The sequence below is a fragment of the Mirounga angustirostris genome, unplaced genomic scaffold, assembly GCF_029215605.1.
Source record: "Mirounga angustirostris isolate CCGP_5_RB_7025 unplaced genomic scaffold, mMirAng1.0.hap1 SCAF_5, whole genome shotgun sequence".
Classification (NCBI taxonomy): Eukaryota; Metazoa; Chordata; class Mammalia; order Carnivora; family Phocidae; genus Mirounga; species Mirounga angustirostris.
The window spans coordinates 45,211,655-45,232,584 of record NW_026991713.1 but is presented as its reverse complement, the minus strand read 5'-3'; the positions used below and the strand labels follow the sequence as shown (position 1 = coordinate 45,232,584).

General features: G+C 39.4%; 1 protein-coding gene and 1 long non-coding RNA gene across 13 annotated transcripts in view; one reads left to right on the top strand and one right to left on the bottom strand.

The window, feature by feature from the left end:
- LOC123843495 (uncharacterized) overlaps positions 1 to 13,484 on the bottom strand; it is a 104,548-nt gene extending 91,064 nt beyond the window's left edge. The window contains exons 1-3 of one of the 2 annotated variants that reach the window (XR_010411435.1): positions 13,300 to 13,477; positions 8,811 to 8,922; positions 3,740 to 3,813 (exon numbers count right to left, since the gene is read on the bottom strand). This is a non-coding gene — a long non-coding RNA (uncharacterized LOC123843495). Of the gene's footprint in view, positions 1 to 3,739; positions 3,814 to 8,810; positions 8,923 to 13,299 lie in introns of both variants that reach the window. The other variant, XR_010411436.1, reaches the window with a different exon arrangement.
- Positions 7,603 to 20,930, top strand: part of TBC1D15 (TBC1 domain family member 15) — a 91,759-nt gene continuing 78,431 nt past the window's right edge. For 4 of the 11 annotated variants that reach the window (XM_064590875.1, XM_064590881.1, XM_064590877.1 and 1 more), the window contains exon 1: positions 13,571 to 13,712. In XM_064590875.1, the coding sequence (XP_064446945.1) occupies positions 13,683 to 13,712 (30 nt within the window). In that variant the 5' untranslated portion in view covers positions 13,571 to 13,682. Of the gene's footprint in view, positions 7,623 to 13,506; positions 13,713 to 14,773; positions 14,794 to 20,930 lie in introns of those variants that run through there. The other 7 variants (XM_064590878.1, XM_064590880.1, XM_064590872.1 and 4 more) reach the window with 5 other exon arrangements.

The window sequence follows — 20,930 nt, the reverse complement described above, 5'->3', positions numbered from 1 at the left end:
TTAAAAATTTTTGAAATCTTCCCATACTAATACAAATTACTCTAGTTTATTGATTTGAATTGGCGTATAGTATTCCACAGCATATACAACATTCTTTCCTTGGTGATCATTCACATTGTTTTTACTATTTACAAATAATGCTGCAGTGAACATTCTTATATATGACTCTTCATAACATGGGGAAGATTCACTAGGGAATATATTTAGTAGTGTGATCTCTGGGTTGCAGAGTATGCCTATCTTCTATTTCACTTAAAAAAATTTGTGGTAAGGGGTGCCTGGGTGGTTCAGTTGATTAAGCATCCAACTCTTGATTTTAGCAAAGGTCATAACCTCAGGGTCATGCGATCAAGCCCCTTGTTGGACTAGCGGGGAGTCTGCTTGAGATTCTCTCTCCCTCTGCCTCTTCCCCCAGTCACACTCTCTTTAACATACATACATACATAAAATCTTTTTAAAATTCTGGTAAGAACACAACATGAGATCTACTCTTGGCAATTTTTTAAAAAAGGTTTATTTATTTGAGAGGGAGAGAGAATCTTTTTTTCCCCTCTCTCTTTAAAAAAATTTTTTTATTTTATTTAAATTCAATTTACTCCAGCTGGAGTGGTGGGGGGTGGGAGGGATGGAGTGGTTGGGTGATAGACATTGGGGAGGGTATGTGCTATGGTGAGCGCTGTGAATTGTGTAAGACTGCTGAATCAGAGACCTGTACCTCTGAAACAAATAATACATTATATGTTAAAAAAAAAAAAAAGAAGAAGAAGATAGCAGGAAGGGAAGAATGAAGGGGGGGAAATCGGAGGGGGAGACGAACCATGAGAGACTATGGACTCTGAGAAACAGTGAGGGTTCTAGAGGGGAGAGGGGTGGGGGGATGGGTTAACCTGGTGATGGGTATTAAAGAGGGCATGTACTGCATGGAGCACTGGGTGTTATATGCAAAGAATGAATCATGGAATGCTACATCAAAAACTAATGATGTAACGTATGGTGATTAAGAACATAATAAAAAAAATAAAATAAATTCAATTTACTTAACATGTAGTGTATTATCAGTTTCAGGGGTAGAATTTAGTGATTCATGAGTTGCATACAACACCCAGTAGAGGGAGAGAGAATCTTAAGCACACACTGCACTGAGCGCAGAGCCTGACTTGGGGCTTGATCTCACAAACCTGAGATCACTACCTGAGCCGAAACCAAGAGTCAGACGCTTACTGACTGTCCCACCCAGGTGCTCCTTGACAAATTTTTAAGTACACATTATTGTTGACTAGAAATACAATATTGTACAACCAGATCTCTAGATCTTATTCATCTTGTTTAGCTGAATATGTACGTTGATTAGCAACTCCCCATTTACCCTTCTCCCATTCCCTGATAACCACTGTTTCACTCTTTGATTCTATGAGTTTGACTATTTTAGATACCTCATATAAGTAGAATCATGTAGAATTTTTCTGTGACTAGCTTATTTCACTTAGCTTCACTTCACTTATTTCTCTATTCTTAAAGGTTCACCCATGTTGTCACATATTTCAGATTTCCTTCTTTTTTAAGGCTGAATAGTATTCTTATATGTATATGCCACACATTCTTTATCCATTTATCTATCAATGTACATTTAGCTTGTTTCCACATCTTGGTTATTGTGACTAATGCTGCAATGAACATAAGAGTGCTAATACCTACATAAGTTTCTGATTGAATTTCTTTGGATAAATTCCCAGAGTAGGATTGTTAGATCATATGATAGTTCTATTTTTAATATTTTGAGGGATCTCCATATAGTTTCCCATGCATTGTTTTGCATTCCCACCAACACTGTGCAAGAGTTCCAGTTTCTCCACAACCTCGCCAACCTTTGTTGTGTTTTGTCTTTTTGATGATAGCCATCTGGACAGGTATGAGGTGATAACTCATTGTAGTTTTGATTTGCATTTCCCTAATGATTAGTAACAATGAGCATTTTTTCATATGCCTGTTGGCCTTTTGTATGTTTTCTTTGGAAAAATGTCTATTCAAGTTCTTATCCCATTTTTTTTTTTTTGGCTTTTTAAGTTTTTACTTTTATTCCAATTAATTAACATATAGTCTTATATTAGTTTCAGTTGTACAATATAGTGATTCAACAATTCTATACATCACTCATCATGACAAGTGCACTTCTTAGTCCCTATCACTTATTTAACCCATTCCCCCACCCACTTCCCCTCTGGTAACCATCATTTTGTTCTCTATGATAGGGTCTATTTCTTGATTTCTCACTTTCTCTCTTTTCCTTCTACTCTTGATTTGTTTCTTAAATTACATATATGAGTGAAATCATATGGTATTTGTCTTTCTCTGACTGACTTATTTCACTGAGCATTATCCTCTCTAGCTCCATCCATGTTGTTGCAAATGGCAAGATTTCATTCTTTTTTATGGTTGACTAAAAGGATTCCTTTTTCTCCACATCTACCCAAACACTTGTTTCTTGTGTTGTTGATTTTAGCCATTCTAATAGGTGTGAGGTGATATCTCATTGTAATTTTGATTTGCATTTCCCTGATGGTCTAAGTGATGATGAGCATTTTTTATGTGTCTGTTGGCCATCTCTATGTCTTCTTTGGAGAAATGTCTGTTCATGTCTTCTGTCCATTTTTTAATTGATTTATTATTTTTTTTGGTGTTGCGTAAGTTCTTTATATATTTTGAATACTAACCCTTTATCACATATGTCATTTGAAAATATCTTCTCCCATTCCATAGGTTGCCTTTTAGTTTTGTTGATTGTTTCCTTTGCTGTGCAGAAGCTTTTTATTTTGATGTAGTCTCAATAGTTTAATTTTGCTTTTGTTTTCCTTGCCTCAAGAAACATATCTAGAAAAAAGCTGCTATGGCTGGTATCAAAGAGGTTACTGCCTATGTTCTCTTCTAAGATTTTTATGGTTTTAGGTTTCATATTTAGATCTTTAATCCATTTTGAATTGATTTTTGTATATGTGTAAGAAAGTGGTCCAGTTTCATTCTTTTGCTGTCCCGTTTTCCCAACATCATATGTTGAAGAGACTGTCTTTTTCCCATTGGATATCCTTTCCTGCCTTGTCTAAGATTAATTGGCCATAGAGTTGTGGTCAAGTTCTTAGACCATTTTTAATTAATAGATTTCCTTCTTTATCATGGCTGAACAATTTTATATTGTGTGAGTGTTACATATATAAATATATATATATGCTACATTTTATTTATCCATTAATCTGTAGATGGACGGTGGTTACCAGGGACTGGATGTTGGGGGAAATGGGGAGATGTTGGTTAAAGGGTACAAACTTCCAATTATGACTTATAATGAATAAGTTCTGTGAATCTAATGTATAACATGGTAGTTATAGTTAATAATACAATGTTATATACTTAAAAAGGTTGCTAAGAGGGTAGATCTTGAATGTTCTCACTACAAATAGAAATGGTAATTCTGTGAGGTGATGGAAGTGTTATCTAATGCTACTGTGGAATCATTTTGCAATATATATTGTATCAAATCAGTATGTTGTACATCTTAAACTTACACAATGTTATATGTCAATTATATGTCACTAATGCAAGAAGGAAGTAAAAATAAAAATAAATAAAACCCCCAAGAATATAAAACATTTAAAAACACATGTAACATAGCTTATGGGTCAAAGAAGAAATCATATTGAAAACTAAAAATACTTAGAATTGAATGATAAGTGAAAATGCTACATACCAAAACCTGTGGGATGCGGAGAAGTGGTCCTTTTGGCATTTTATAGATTTAAAGTTTGTATTAGAGAAGGAAGGCTGAAAAACAAGATAAAGATTTCACTTAAATTAGAAAAGGAACAACAGAATAAAACCCAAAGAAAACAGAAGGCAGAAGGAAGGAAATAATAAGAGCAGAATTCAATGAAAGAGAAAGCTAAGATACAATAAAGAGAAAAAAATAAGTTCAGAAATTGGTTCTATGAAAATCTTAAAATAGAAAACATTTGGAAAAAATTTCAAGGAAAGAGGAAAGCACACCTAAGCAATATCATGAATGAGAAAGAAAACATAACTATAGTTACATTAGAAATGTAAAAGATAACAAGAAAAATATTATCAATAATTTTATGCCCATAAAGTTGAAATGCACTAAAAATTGAGAATATGTGTGACAATATGACTTAGGTAAGACTGTAGACCACCTAGGTCAACTTGACTTAGATGGTTGTTCAAGGAAATTTTGCCTGGAATGGATGTTACTATAAACAGTAATTAATTTCAGTTCTTTAGAAAATTCCCACAGATCAATTTATCTGAGACAGTAGACTATTCACTTCCACAATTAGCTTGCAGGTATCCACGATTTACACTTGCAACAAGTGACAACAAAAGTCACTTCAAGATCCTCTTTGTCACCAAATTTTAAATAATTATAACACATATTTGCCTGATCCCAGTCATCTCCTTGCCTTGAAAGGCCCATCTTAAACCACTTGAACTCAGAATCCAAAACTCAATCAGTATTCCATTTCTGACTTCCCCTTTCTTTTTTTTTTTTTAATTTTTTTTTTTTTAAGATTTTATTTATTTGTGAGAGAGAGAATGAGACAGAGAACATGAGAGGGAGGAGGGTCAGAGGGAGAAGCAGACTCCCTGCTGAGCAGGGAGCCCGATGTGGGACTCAATCCCGGGACTCCGGGATCATGACCTGAGCCGAAGGCAGTCGCTTAACCAACTGAGCCACCCAGGCGCCCCTGACTTCCCCTTTCCGATACGTTGCTAAGATTCAGCCAGGTAGTGTTCTCTCTTACTGAAATAACATCTTTTTTGTTGTTATTTATTTATTTATTTTTTATTAACATATAATGTATTGTTTGTTTCAGGGGTACAGGTCTGTGATTCATCAGTCTTACACAATTTACAGCACTCACCATAGCACATACCCTCCCCAGTGTCCATCACCCAGCCACCCCATCCCTCCCACCCCCCTCCACTCCAGCAACCCTCAGTTTGTTTCCTGATATGAAGAGTCTCTTATGGTTTGTCCTCCTCTCTGGTTTCATCTTGTTTCATTTTTCCCTCCCTTCCCCTATGCTTGTCTCTTGTTTCTCAAATTCCTCATATCAGTGAGATCATATGATACTTGTCTTTCTCTGATTGACTTATTTCACTTAGCATAATACCTTCTAGTTCCATCCACATTGTTGCAAATGGCAAGATTTTGTTTTTTGATGGCTGCATAATATTCCACTGTATATATATACCACATCTTCTTTATCCATTCATCCGCTCTTACTGAAATAACTTCTAGTTGATAGCTTTGCTTTAGTAACAGGTTTGTGATGTTCTGGGGAGTTCAGAAGGATTAATTCCTTCTTTTTATTTAATTTTTAATTTTTTTTAAAGATTTTATTTATTTGACAGAGAGAGACACAGCGAGAGAGGGAACACAAGCAGGGGGTGGGGGGAGTGGGAGAGGGAGAAGCAGGCTCCCAAGGAACAGGGAGCCCGATGCGGGGCTCGATCCCAGGACCCTGGGATCATGACCTGAGCCGAAGGCAGATGTTTAACCAAATGAGCCACCCAAGCATTCTGAATATCTACATTTTAAAGGAAGAGAAAAAAGTCAACTTAGAAGTTCTTACTGATATCCCACCCTTCAAGTAAAATATTTATCTTCATTTGTATAGAATAAATGGAGTAAAGTGTGTGGCTTGAATTTCTAGTTTGGACTTCCTGCCGGTTTGTGTGGTGTCTGGTGGCTCTCCCGTTAAGTTGCCAAGCTTCTGACCCATAGGAACACAAGTTCAGGAACTTGTATGCCGTAACATTTAAAGATTAAACCACTGACTGGTTGAGGAAACAAATTTCAGATTAAACCACTTGCCCTGTCGTATTGTGGGTAAGGATTCACCCAAGACTGTCTCCAGATACCATATTCTTTACCACCCTCCACTGCCAAAAGGGAATCCAATTTCAGTAAAAACCTTTCTAGCAAGAGGGAAGAAAAGCAATATAAAATTTCAGACAATACAAATTGCCCAATGTAGAGAATGGAATTCTTCATACAGTCCTAGGATGTTGGCATTTAGTGTAGAATCTATACTGTAGATCCTTAGGGCTTTTTGTTTTTTCTCTTGTATTCTTTATGCCCTTACAAATAAGGAAATCAAATAGTTCACTTAAAACATTCACTCCAGGGACGCCTGGGTGGCTCAGTCGTTAAACTTCTGCCTTCGGCTCAAGTCATGACCCCGGGGTCCTGGGATCGAGCCCCGTATTGGGCTCCCTGCTCAGCGGGAAGCCTGCTTCTCCCTCTCCCACTCCCCCCTGCTTGTGTTCCCTCTCTCGCCGTCTCTCTCTCTGTCAAATTAAAAATTAAAAAAATTCACTCCAAAACATTCTTAAATTTTAATGACAGGGTTAGAAGGTACAATTCTTGAATCTATTGGCTGACTGAATTAGGTCCCATGTATACCATATGTCTTAATGTTTAATACTGACTCAAGGTTGGGGGTATGAAGTAAGGGAAGGTCCGCTTACTATGCATGCATATGCTGTTATGTAGGAAATGTTCACATATGATGCTTAAATAGCTTTTATACAGAAACATACCTCTCAAATTTTGGATGGAGTAGTTAGATGGCAACAACTGTTATTTTCAAGTGTTCAGTTTATGCAAATATTTGAATTTGCTAGTTTTGTTTTCCATTAGCTTCATCAGAGTATGAAAGAGAAATGTTGTAGATTCATGCTAATATAATTTTAAATGACTGTTACATTGATAATCCCTTTTCTTCCCAAGTAGCTTATAAATTTCCTGTTTTCTTTCTTCATTTTATAAATAGTAAAAAAAAAAAAAAAAAGCATTTAACATAAAGTTTCATGACATACTAAAGTAGAGAAAAATGTGACTGGGTAAGCAATGAAACTGAGAAGGAAATACTTGATATTGGGTATATGTACCTTGACAGAAGAAAACAAGAATACTTCCTCAGGCTTCAACAATAACTGCATTTCTCAACAGTTAGCTCTGTTGGGGCGCCTGGATGGCTCAGATGGTTAAGCGTCTGCCTTCAGCTCAGGTCATGATCCCAGCGTCCTGGGATCGAGCCCCGCATCGGGCTCCCTGCTCAGCGGGGAGCCTGCTTCTCCCTCTCCCTCTGCCTCTCTCCCTCCTCATGCTCTCTCTCTCTCTGTATCTCTGTGCCTCAAATGAATAAATAAAATCTTTAAAAAAAATAGCTCTGTTATGATTCAGAGATAATGTAACATTTTATGAATGATCAGCAGTTTGGGAAGCTATTTGTTATTATTTGCCTAGTAGATCTTTTATTTCCAAAGCATCATAGCACCAGAGAAGAAATATGGTATAAATAGGCTGTCACTGAGATACAAACAATTGATGATTATTCAAAAACTCTCTCCATATAGCCATGCCTCAGATTTGGAGTTTTTGTTTGTGTTTCAGTAGCTCTTTGCTTTTCAAGCTCACTCCTATAATTCTATTCATAGAGACTCCTGACTATCACTACTATGAAGAAGAATTGTGGAGAAGCCTTCCAGAGATTTGATGTCCTGGCTGATTCTTAAAAGGATGAGGAGACATCTCCTGGTTGAAATGGGTAGGTTTGGAAATGGAAAGCAAGGGCATGCCAGGCTACAAGGGCTTCATAAGCAAAGGAAGAAATAGCAAGGAGTTCATAGAACCATAGTTTGGGGTCATTAGAGTATCAAGTTCTGCAGGAAATGGTAGAAAATAGGCTGAGTAGTTAAGGAAGGGGCCTGGCTTTCACCTCATCGATGTGGATGAAAAATTAGTGAATGATTTTAACAGGCTAATTACACTGTTATTTGGAAAAGAAAAAGATATCACTGTGCTTCACTGTGAAGAAATGATTAGAAGAGAACAATACTTTAGGCAGGAAGTACAAGGAAGCTGGTATAGTCATTCATGGGCAAGATGATAGTAGCCTTAAAGGATAACTAAAGGTATTACTTTTCAATTGCATTAAGGATGAAACAAACTTTTCAATTCCAACTCTACACTGGTGTTGCATACATAGAGGCTGTCTACCCAATAAGCATCTTTCCCTTCTTCTTTGCTAACTGCTCTCTAGTATTGAGTAAATATACTTCAGGGCCCTACTACATTCCCAGAGCCATACTAATTTAGGACTGAGAATGAGATGCAATTCTGGCCAGTAAGATTTGAGAAAAAGAATCCTGAGGACTTTTCATTAGTCTTACAAAAGGAACCCATGAAAGGAAATTTATCTCTTCTGGCCTTTGCATGTTTTTGTGGAAGGATGTGATTAACGGGGCTGCTGTAGCCACCCTGAGACTGAGTGAAAAACTTTAAGACAAAAGACAACATTCTCCAAATGAAAGAGCAGAAATATGGCAAGAAGTTTGGTCTTTGATACCCTGGTATCAAGGGTGAGAGTCTGGGGTTTTCCAGGCACACTCCTTAGTAGTAAATTTAAAACAACAGTATGGGGCACCTGGGTGGCTCAGTCGTTAAGCGTCTGCCTTTCAGCTCAGGTCATGATCCCAGGGTCCTGGGATCGAGCCCCGCATCGCGCTCCCTGCTCAGCGGGAAGCCTGCTTCTCCCTCTCCCACTCCCCCTGCTTGTGTTCCCTCTCTCGCTGTGTCTCTGTCAAATACATAAAATCTTTAAAAATAAATAAATAAAACATAACAGTAGGAATTTAAAGTGCAGGAAGAGGAAAAAAACAAGTGGCCCAAATGGTCAGTTATTAAAATCAACCAAGAGCTCTAAAACAAAGGAAACTCAGTGCGGGGAGGTAACCTGGGTCTTTATCTAGTCCTGTGGCTGGCAATGTGTTTCTTTGAAATAGCCATCACTGAAGAGGATGTTTCTCTGCAGTGGATGCCTCCGCAGTCAAGGCTTAAGTCAGCACCTGCATTACAAAAAGAAGAAAGAGAAAAGGAAAAACAACCCAACTCTCAGGGTTTACACCATAGAAATAGAATCTCCTCTAAAACCTCTAGAAAGGAATAGTCCTGTTGACACCCTGATCTTAAGCCAATGAGACCTGTGGTTGACATCTGATGTGTTTTTTCCAGAAACTAAATTTGTAGTAATTTTTTAGAGCAGCAATGGAAAATTAATGCAATTTCTTTTACCCATTTTCTAATGGATTGTTTTTTAAATGTTGAGTTTTGGGAGTTCCTTATAAAGGTTAGGTACTAGTCCTTTGTTGGGTTTGTGGTTTGCAAATGTTTTACCCTAGTCTATAGCTTGTTTTTTTCATCCTTTTCAACCTGGAGAGCAAAAGTTTTTAACTTTGATAAAGTCTAGTCTATCCACTTTTCCTTTATGGATCATGATTTTGATGTCAAGTCTAAGAATTCTGCTTAACCCTCCATTCTGAATATTTTCCTCTATTTTTTCCAATTATTTAAAAATTGCGATAAAATATACATAAAATTTACCATTTCAGCCACTGTTTAAGTGTACAATTCAGTGGTATTTTTTATTTTTAAAGATTTTATTTACTTATTTGACAGAGAGAGCACAAGCAGGGGGAGTGGCAGGCAGAGGCAGAGGGAGAAGCAGGCTCCCCGCAGAGCAGGGGGAGCCCGATGCGGGGCTCGATCCCAGGACCTGAGCCAGAGGTAGTCGCTTAACCAACTGAGCCACCCAGGCCCCCGTTTAGTCTGACTGTTCTAAGAGTTCAGGAAACGTAGAGGTCAATGAGTAGTGGCAAAGTTGAGAAGTCTTAACAGATGATGTGTGACATGGGATAAGCTCTGAAAGACAAATAGTTTGGTCAGAAACTGAGGTGAGGGGGGATCAAACTGAATGGGTAATTAAATGTTGTAGTTCACAGAGGGGAGTAATCACTTTCAGCTGATAGTGTGGCACAGCTGACTAAGACATTTATCAGTAATGAAGTCTAATTCAGCTATAAAGCAGCTTGTGACTTTGGCAAATCATTAATCTCTTAAGAGACTCAATTTCTTCAAATGAAAAACATGGGGAGACGAATGCTAAAGTTCTGCCCAGGTCTAAAGTTGCTTTAGGATACTTACTAAGATTCTTTTACATCAGATAACTTTTTGAGTGATAAGTTATAATTAGCGAATGACTATATAGTTCACGGGAGTGAACTCAGGAACTATAAAATTACTCACTCCCATGAAAACAGTAATTATTTTAAGTTATAGGGAGCCCCATTACTTTATTTACATTAAATTTATATGCATGCTGCTTTTAAAAACCTGTCCATTTGTTTCATGTAAGTGTACTATGATTTTTTTCTTCTAATATAGTAAAAAACTAAAACATGAAACAAACTACACTGAAATCCTGACCTTGTTTCTTCCCTTTGCATATAGAGGATATCACTGAAAAAGGAAAATGGTCTCTTTCCTCTTGAATGTAAAGCCTAACTGCCATTTGTAAAGAACTGATTTAATTTGTTAAACAAACCTTTATTTAGTATCTGCTATGGGTCAGGCATTTGTGCCAAGAGTGATGATCATAGCAATGAAAAGTGTAGTTCCTACCTTCCATTAGTTCACAGCCTAGCAGGGAAAGGAAGGCAGGTCAGTTAACCAGGTATTTTACAGTGTGATACCATGGGAGTGCACAGATGGATCCTCTGTAATTAATGTCTGCTTTGGCCTGCCCAGCAACCACTCCCCTTTTTTCTAGAATGGTTCCTGATTTTTTCTCTGGGAATTACCCTTCCGGTCATTCTCTGTACTTGACTGGGGCTGTAGGCATATGAGTCAAATCTGGCCAGTTAGAACATCTATATATTTTGGGACACAGTGATTGGTTTAGGGATCCAAGCCAAGCCAATCTGCTGCAGTTCAAGGGATCTTGGGACACAGCATGGTATATTCAGGGAACAGCAGATATTTGGCTATGGTTGGCAACTTGGGTCTGAGTGGGTAAGGTTGGGAGATAAAGCTAAAATAATAGGCAAGAACAGTTTATGAAGGGCCTTGTATGTTATGCTGGAGAATTTGGACTTTTTCCTTGAAGAGATGGAAAGCCATTAAAGGATTTTAAGCAGGGAGTTCACATGATCACATTTATGCTTTGGGAAGACAAATCTGGTGGGGTTATGAATTATTAGGGGGAAGATGAAGCAGAAAGCAAGGGAATGAATTAAGATGCAAACCAGGGGTCACCAGAGACCTCAACTGTAGGAGTGGTAGTGGGGATAGGAAGGAGAGACACAGTGGGGATGTCTGCCATGAGTTCTCCAGAAAACTCATGCCACGAGTTTCCCAGAACTGGGTAACATGATAGCAACACTTTCCTGGAGAAATTGTGCTCTGTCTGCATCTCTAATTAAGCAAATGGTAGTAAATTTCAGAGAACAAAAGCAAAATTTAAGACTGTGCTTCTCAGTTTAACATGCACAAAAATCACCTGGAGATCTTGTTAAAATGCAACTTTTGATTCAGTAGTTCTGGGGTGGGACCTGAGATTCTGCATTTCTTTTTTTCCCCTCTTTTTAAATTAATTAACATATAATGTATTATTTGTTTTAGGGGTACAGGTCTGTGATTCATTAGTCGTATATAATACTCAGTGCTCATTACAACACATACCCTCCCCAATGTGAGATTCTGCATTTCTAACAAGCTTCCAGACGCTGCTGGTCTGCAGACTACATTTTAAGGAGCAAAGATTTAGGATTTTTTGAGGTGTGATGGGTCATTCAAGTAAAAAGGTCCAGCAGGCAACAGGCGTAGGCCCTAAATTTTAGGAGAGACTTGGGCTGGAGATATTTCAGTCATTGGCACATAGGAGGTGGTGATGTCAGAATATATAAAGATAATGGTCTAGGAATGTGCTTGGAAAAAAGTAAAGAAACCCAAGGATAGCCCATGGGTAGTCAGTGCCAGCATTTAAGGGGCATCTGAAGGATGAGGCTTTAAAACATGGAAGTAGCAGATGAAACTAGGATGCCAAGTTTACAGTGAGAAAGCTTTAATTCCCAAACTTATTATATAAATAATAGCTGCCATTTATTGAGTGTTCTATTCCAGGCAGCGTACTAGGCTTCAACTTTTCTCCAAAACACAGGGTGTAAGAAATGTCTGTTAAAAAATTCCTCTAACCATACCCAATTACTTTGAGCTGGTGGAAAGTTGTTTTTTTTTTTGTTTTGTTTTTGTTTTAAGATTTATTTATTTATTTATTTGAGAGAGCGAGCGTCAGAGGGAGAAGCAGACTCCCCGCTGAGCAGGGAGCCCGATGCGGGACTCGATCCCGGGACTCCAGGATCATGACCTGAGCCGAAAGCAGTAGCTTAACCAACTGAGCCACCCAGGCGCCCTGAGCTGGTGGAAAGTTTAATGTGGGTCACTATTAAGGATCTACACACCATACCTAGGATTGTATGAAGGTTCTAGGGGTCTTACTCAATCCAGTTCTTTTGGGAAAGGCCTCGTCTTCACTCAGTGCTGGTTACTAATACGCTCACTTCCCCAGCTCATTTATCCTTTGATGGTGACCTGCTTTGCTGATTCAATGCCAAGCTTGGACATGGGGTCTTGGCCGTGATTAGAATCTCTGATGCCTAGTGTGCAGCCTCCCTAATGGATACTACAAGGTCTTGCCACTTCCCTTTCCCATTAGGTTCCTGATATTCACAGAACTTTCAACCCTCCTTTTCTGTTACTCCCTTTGGTTGCCACTTAACCAACCTGTAAAGTCTTCAACCTCTCTCCATTGTTCGGAGAGAGAATCACCTCAGTGGGTACAGATGTTTTGACACAAAGGGGCCATTTATTCTGCCCTGGGGCAAGGAAAGTCCCAGATCTTTGGGGTGCTATCCAGTCACCCTCTGGCATTCTACTCCTCTCTACCCCCCACCCCCCGCATTCTTTTGCAGCCCTGAGAACAAAACAGTATCTTAATATCTCAACAAATCATCTTGACACACATGCACTGACCCATGAGATCCCTACAACCACTCCATGGGTAATCATTTTACATCCTGAAGCGTGGATGAATTTAGAAACTTGTTTCAAGTCACACAGCTATTAAGTAACTGTGTAGGAGCTATGAGCTATGTGCTTGGGACTCCGGAGCAACGAGGGCGTGGTATTATCGCAGTTCCTATCAAAATACCTTACTCAAGGTCATGTGTGAGTTGCCGTAATCAGACTCAAATTCAGAAACTTCACAAACAGAAGGGGAAAGTCTCTGTGTGGGTGCTCGGATAAAGGGCTGGGATTCCTTTAATCTTCGCCACAGTCTTACTATCCCGATTTTCAGATGAGAAACAGAGGCTGAAGGTGTGACTAACCTCTATGGCCACAAAGCCAGGGCCACGTTTATTGGCTCCTAATATATGTTCTTCCCATCATACCAAACAGAAATGGCCTGTGAGTGGCTCAAAGTCTCGTCCCCAGGAAAACTCAAAGGCAAAAACACTTTAATTAAGCGTCCCTCCTTGGAAAAAAATTGGCGCATGCGCGGTATGCACCAGAGACCCCACCCCAGCGGCTTGTGATCCACTCAGTACGCATGCGCCAGGCTGTTCTTCTCACCCGCCCCTTCGCTCCGTGCTGTTCCCTCCACTCCCCGCCCCTTTCCCGCCCGGATATCAGCCTAGTTTTGGCGGATGTTGTTGTGAATCCCAGAGACACGTGAGGCGCTGCTACGTCATCACAGGCACGCGAAGGAAACATGGCGGCGGAGAGTGTTGTGAGCGGGAAGGTAAGTAACGGCCCCGGCGAACGTCCCTACTTTTCTCTGGGATGGTGTGCTTTTGTTGCTTGGAGGCCGGTTGGGGAGGGACGTGAAGGCCATTCTGTATCAGGAACAGCTTGTGGCGGATGTAAGAGAAGAGGACTTGGTCGTGTCAGCTGTTTTCTCGAGATAGCCGGCTCAGTCCGGGAATTAGAGACCGGCTCCTGCTCCAAGGCCAGCTAGGCCTCGGGCGCAGTTCTGCTCTGCACTGCCCCGCAGCAGGGGGCTTTAATTTGTATTGCCTTTTCTAAGAGACAGGTAGTTTCCTAGTTCCTTTCTTTTGTGGTTCACTTTTTCCTTACTCTAGTTCTTTAGATGTACTCTTCTGACTCCAGCGTCTTTTTTTCTTTTCCTTTGAGGCGTTAATCTAACTTTCCCGTCTTTCTCTGCTTCACTCTGGTGAAGGCATCTTTGCCCCCATCGGGAGGAGCTGAAAACAGGTGTTGTGCAGCTGTGCACGTAGAAGAAAAGAGTGTATTGGATTCATTTTACCAGACTGCCGAGTTGGCTGGTGCTTATGAGCAGCAGGGCATGTTTCCAGTCAGGGAGCAGGAGATTTAGACCATCTCACGCTTGTCTAGGAAGGCGTTAGTTACGGTATTTCATAGAGGTCTCTATGATGTTCTCGTGGGGAGTATCTGTGATCCTGTCTTAACTCCCTCCTAGTTCGTTAGGAACTAGGATTAGTGCGGAGGAGATATCGTTGTATATTGCCTATATACGTTCCGAGGGCACATCTTAATGCCTGTTATTTAGGACTGTCATGACATGCCATAGGCAGTATTTCCTATTGCGGGAGTATTTCGTAAACAGTTGGGTCTGGGGATGACTCATGGAAAACTAATGACTACGTATTTACTCGTCACCAGTAGCTTCCTCTGGTGATCGAATTTGAGTCATTTTCTCTGTGCTGCTCTCCTTATCCCATTTTGAATTATTTGACAATGTTTGTGGTTTGGTGTATGGACCACTAGACTTGGCCGCAGAATAACACATATGGTCTTGGTTTTGCTGTTACTTTGAAGTGTGACCTTGGGAAGCTGAGCAAGTATGACTTTTCTGTCCTTCGTAAATTTTTTCTCCAGAATAGTGGTGGTGCCAGTTGTTATTTGTATTGGAGTTGTTGGGATTACATGAAATAATAAAAACATTAAGATTTCATACTTCTACATATTGGCTATTTTAAATGATAGATTGGTCATAGTTTTTTTGATTATTCATGCTCTTTGATTGTCTTGTTAGTTTTTAAGTCTTCATAGCAGATGCTGATTTTCTATTTGATTCATTACATACTTGAAAGTTATCCTGCTTGATTTTCTGTCTGGACCAATTCAATTTAGGTCTTTCCAAGAAGGGATCCTTTCCATTTGAACTATGCTTCCCTCTTTCAGGCATGGATTGTTTATGAGAGAATCCTTGAGATGGTGAAGCCCAGTTGTGAAATATAAGACTTTTTTCACCCTTTCCTTCCAGTCACTCTCTTTCATATCTGACTTTTTTTTAAAGATTTTATTTATTTATTTGAGAGAGAGAGAATGAGAGAGAGAGCGCGAGAGAGGGGAGGGTCAGAGGGAGAAGCAGTCCCGAATGCAGGACTCAATCCCAGGACTCCAGGACCATGACCTGAGCCAAAGGCAGTCGCTCAACCAACTGAGCCACCCAGGCGCCCCATAATCTGACTTTTTTATAAAGATTTTATTTATTTATTTATTTTAGAGAGAGATAGCGTGAACGGGGCAGGGGCAGAGGGAGAGAGAGAATCTCAAGCAGACTCCCTGCTGAGCATGGAGTCCCCACGTAGGGCTCAGTGCCATGACTCAAAGATCAGGACCTGAGCTGGAATCAAGTGTTGGGCGTTCAGCCGACTGAGCCACCCAGGTGCCCCCATAATCTGATTTCTTAATTAGTCTTTTATTTCATAACTGTGCTTCATCATCTCATTTATTCTCACTCATTGTAATTTGACACCCATTACCATCATACCACCTAAATTATGTTTCTATGCCAAAACCTGCTCCTCTCCCAAATAATACTATCATGACGCGCAAACCCAACTTATTCTTTCCTCAGTAAGTTCAGATCTAGTTTAATGGTATCATTCAGTGGTTGCATGTAAAACAAACTTGGAGACGTCCATTTCAATAAAAATTTATCAAGAACCAAGTCCTACCAGTTTACCTTAAAGAAGTTCTTAAATTTCTGCATACTCTTCATTCTCTGTTTTTAGTCCATTTAGTCTGCCTCTAGTCTTGAGTTCTTAGCTGATTTTTCTCCTTGTTGCAGTTTCTTTGCCCACAGTCCCCTCTCTACACCACCACTGGAGGGTTGGTTGGTTTGTTTGTTTTGTAATGTACAAATCTGATTGTTTCTTGCTTTAAAAAAACAAACAAAATCTGGGGCACCTGAGTAGCTTGGTTGATTAAGCATCTGATTCTTAATTTTGGCTCCGGTGGCGATCTCAGGGTCATGACATGGAGCCCTGCATCTGCTCTGCACTCAGCATGGAGTCTGCTTGAGATTCTTTTTTTCCCTCTGCCTAACTTCACACTTATTGTGACGTCAGTCAAATTACTTACCCTTTCTGTGCTTCAGTCTCCTCGTTTGTAATATGGGGATGATATAGTACCTACTTTATGGGATTGTGGAGAGGATCAATAAGTAAATATATTAGAAGAAATCCTAGCACGTGGTAGATGCTGTGTAGGTGTTAATTCGTAATCTCAATTTCTCTGCAAGTCATTGGGTATAGCAGAATTTTAAAGATTTACAATATGGTTTTGGTATGGGTATAAACTTCCATTTTTGAAGTTAGCTCTACCTCTGATTCTCATTTTTACTTTAGGAATTGAAAAATGCCTTGTTTCGGAAATCATGTAATTTTGATGAATGAAAAATCATCCTAATTGGGCAGTGGGTAAGGAGATGGAGTTTGATTGTCTGGGTTCAGACCTCTGGTTCCACTGCTTTATGGCTGTATACTTTGGGCAAATTTCTTAACTTCCTTGAGCCCAGTGTTCTCATTTGTAAATGAGGAATAATTATATTTCCATCATGGAATTGTAAAGAGGATTAAATGAGTTAATATTTGCAAAGCATTCAGAACAGTGCCTGGTGTCAAGTAAGTGCTCAATAAATGTTAGCTGCTACTATTGTTAAGGAAAATCTTTCAGATTTCTTAAACATTATAAAATTATTATTGGTTAGGAAATAGTTGAATATTTATTTTTGCTGCCGTTTTCCACAAAGATTTAAGCTGCTCACAAATATAAAAGCAATATAGTTATGTAAAATACATTAGAAAAAAAAGTAAAAGGAAAGTAAGGGTAAAAAAGGTAAATGGTACTGGAAGTATATTTATTAAATAAACTGTATGCTTTAGTGGGGCACAGTTTAGCTCTTAAGTTTTTTAGCAGCCAAAGTAAAGAGGGGAACCTGATCCATTATAAGGATGATAGGATCCACACTCAAATAAAACCAAAAGTAAAACCCCAAAAATCTAGTTTCTGAAGGGTAGACCAGAGAATAAAGTTTCCTGTAGGTTTTTGTACTATGTAATATAACGTATGTACTTATATGGTATATTGCATCTTTTTTTTTTTTTTAGAGATTATTTGAGGGAGGAGGATAGTGGGAGAGCCTGCGGGGGGAGGGGCAGAGGGAGAGAGAAACTCACGCAGACTCTACAATGAATGTGGAGCCTGATGTGGGGCTCCATCCTATGACCCCTGAGATCATGACCTGAGCTGAAACCAAAAGTCGGACACTCAACCGACTGCACCATCAGGTGCCTCTGTATCTTTTTGGTAAGAAAAAAGGACCCTGTAATGCCTCTAGGATGCTGATAGTTTTATGCCAGTGGGTAGTTCAGTTGTTACTAAATACAGGGTACCAATTTGACATCTTCAGGTCTCTGATGATTTGACTAAATCAAGGGTAGGTTTTTGTCAGCATGTGGATGAATTCAATTTTACATGAATATTGTTTTTAGCTGAGCTTTTGAAAATAGGTTTGAGTTTGATTAGAAACCCTGATTAGTTTTTAGAGTTCAGCTTTTTTTTTTTTTAACTGTCTGTAGAACAATATGTTTTAACAGTCAACCAACCAGAGAAAGTGACATTCTCTTGTGAATATTGAGGGGAGAAACAGGGACACTGCTTGTAAAGACCATCCTGTGTCTTCTATAACTGGTGGACAGAATTGAATTAATAGAATGAGTTGAATTTACCTATCACAGAAAAGGCAGGAGAAAGGAGATAGCCTGAAATAGGTTTTGGCCTTAGACCCACTGCTCTGATTGTTAGTTTACTTTCATTCATTTATTCAACAAATATTTATTAAGCATCTGATTTGTTCCAAGCACTATATTAGGCATTGGGTGTATATCAGATAGCCCCTTACCTTCTTTCTTAAAGACTTAAGTTCTTTAGAGGGAAAATACTCCGTAACACCCACCTCTTTGTCTTGTCTAAATAAGAAATGCAAAATGAATTTCACGTCCTTGAAGTAGGTGCTATTTTTAGTGAATGTTTGTATTCTGAAGACCAGTAAACTGACTCATTATGAGGGCAGGGCCTGAAGTGTTTCACCTGCATCTAGCCAAGATTCTGGCACATAGTAGGTATTCAGTGATTAGGAATGAGCAAGAAGATAGAGAAAATGAGTGGGGAGAGATGGAATCACTAAGAGTCCTCTTATCTTGGAGTTAAAAAGTTCTATTTTAGTATAGTTGGGTTTCACTCTATTTTTACTGTGACTGTTTTAGAATTTAGTTCTATCGGAAAAAAACATGAAACAATTGGGAAATCAGCTGTTATTTTTTAAGAGTTTGCTTTGATGGCACTCTTAGTAGGAATTCATGTAACTTGAATTTGGCTCCTTATAACTTGTAACTTGAATTTGGCCCCTTCTAATTCCCTTTAGATATGCTTATAGTCCTGTAAAACCCTTGTGCTTAAGAAATGGAAAGAATATTCTAGTATCTAGATTTTCCTGGAGAACTTTTCTTTTCCTAGACTAGATCTTATAACATGGTAATACCTTCCTGGTGTAAAATACAATATGTCTTTTTTTTTTTTTCCCCCTGGTATTCTTTATTATTTTTTTTAAGATTTTATTTATTTGTTAGAGAGAGAGGGAGAGAGTGCACAAGCGGGACAGCTGCAGGCAGAGGGAGAAGCAGACTCCCCACTGAGCAAGGAGCTTGATGCAGGAGTTGCTCCCAGGGCTCTGGGATCATGACCAGAGCCAAAGGCAGACGCTTAACTGACTGAGCCACCCAGGCATCCCTTTTTCTGGCATTCTTTAGCGAACATTTTAATACCTTTTGTATGTTGAGTTCTTTGGATACTGAGTGGTTAAACATAGACTTTATTTTTGATACAGTACAGTAGTTTGCAAATTTAACATGTTTATGAGTTAATAAAAACATGGCTTTTGGGGGGAAAGAATTAAAATGTTAGGTCTTTGATGGGACATAGCTGCTGGGACTAAATGAAAAATTATAACCCAGCTTTTTTATTTTTACTTTTTGGTGGAAGGAAATCCTTATGAAATCTATTTACTGTCTCTTAATGTGGAACACTGTAATGTATTTGTAGTCCTTGGTATAAGAGAAGTCACTCATTTAGTCCTCATTGTACCTCCACAGACTGCTAAATTATTCCTGTCCTCCTGTCTGACATTGTTTGGCACACTGTTGCCCTTAAGAAGCAATAATGGTTCTGCTGCCTGCCATTTGAGAATTGTAACATCCTTAATATCTCAACATCTCTATATCTTCACTCCCAGAATTTCTGTGACTTGTTACTCTTAAAACCATTTATGTTCTACATTTCTTTTGTTCCACAGTCATTACGATTAACTTGTCCCAAATAAAGCTCACTGTTTACTTTTTTCCTTCTGTATCCCTATCTCAGTGAATAACCTCATCCACTCAGTTTTGTCCCTGATTTCTCTTCTCTTCCTCTCCCACATCTAATCAGTCATGAAGTCCTTCCTATCATTTTGACCTTCTAAATATATTTCTAAGCCATCTCCCTTTCTTCATCCCCACCGCCACTGCTGTACTTCAAGCCACCATGACTCTCTCCCTCCCTGGATTATTGCAGCTGTTCATTCTTGGCTCTGCAGCCAGTGTGTGTGCTTAGAAAAGGCAAGTCTGACCGTGGCATTCCCCTGCTAGAACTTTTTAATGGCTTTCTAGTGGCAAAGAGTTTTCTTCAGGACAAATTCCAAACTCCCAAATTCTTTTTATTTATTTATTTATTTATTATTTTTTTAAAGATTTTATTTATTTATTTGACAGAGAGAGACACAGCGAGAGAGGGAACACAAGCAGGGGGAGTGGGAGAGGGAGAAGCAGGCTCCCCGCAGAGCAGGGAGCCCGATGTGGGACTCGATCCCAGGACTCTGGGATCATGACCTGAGCCGAAGGCAGTCGCTCAACCAACTGAGCCACCCAGGCGCCCTAAACTCCCAAATTCTTGAGCATGATTTGTGTAACTCTTTGTGATCTGATATGTCTCTACTCTTGTCTCTAAACTCTTTTACCTCTACTGTCTGGTCTGGATTGCAGCCATGCACTGAACTACTGCTTCCTGTGTAGAACATATACTTTTTGCCAAGAGCATAAGCCCTTTTGTAGTTAAAATTGTCATTCTCCAGGTCTCAGTTTACATGTCCTTCTAATTAAGTCTTTCTGATTTTTCATCCTGCCGAGTCCTTTTTTTTTTTTTTAAAGATATTTTTTGTTTATTTGACAGAGAGATAGCACAAGTAGGCAGAGTGGCAGGCAGAGGGAAAGGTAGAAGCAGGCTCTCCAGGGAGCCCGATGCGGGGCTCGATCCCAGGACCCTGGGATCATGACCTGAGCCGAAGGCAGCTGCTTAACCAACTGAGCCACCCAGGCGCCCCCATCCTGCCAAGTCCTTAGGTCTAGATTAGATATCATTTATTAGGTCCTCCTGTGGTATCCTATTCATGCTGTTTTCTTGTCCTAATCCCCTCTTAGATTGTAAATCCTATGAAGGCAGTGACTGAATCTTACATATTTATACCTAGAAACATGCTCTGTGCCTGGCACATTGTATGCATTCATTATGTATTTTTTGGAGAAATAACTGAAAATGACATCTCATTCAGGAGCCAGTGCATACTTCCATCACACTCTGCTATGGCAATTTATTT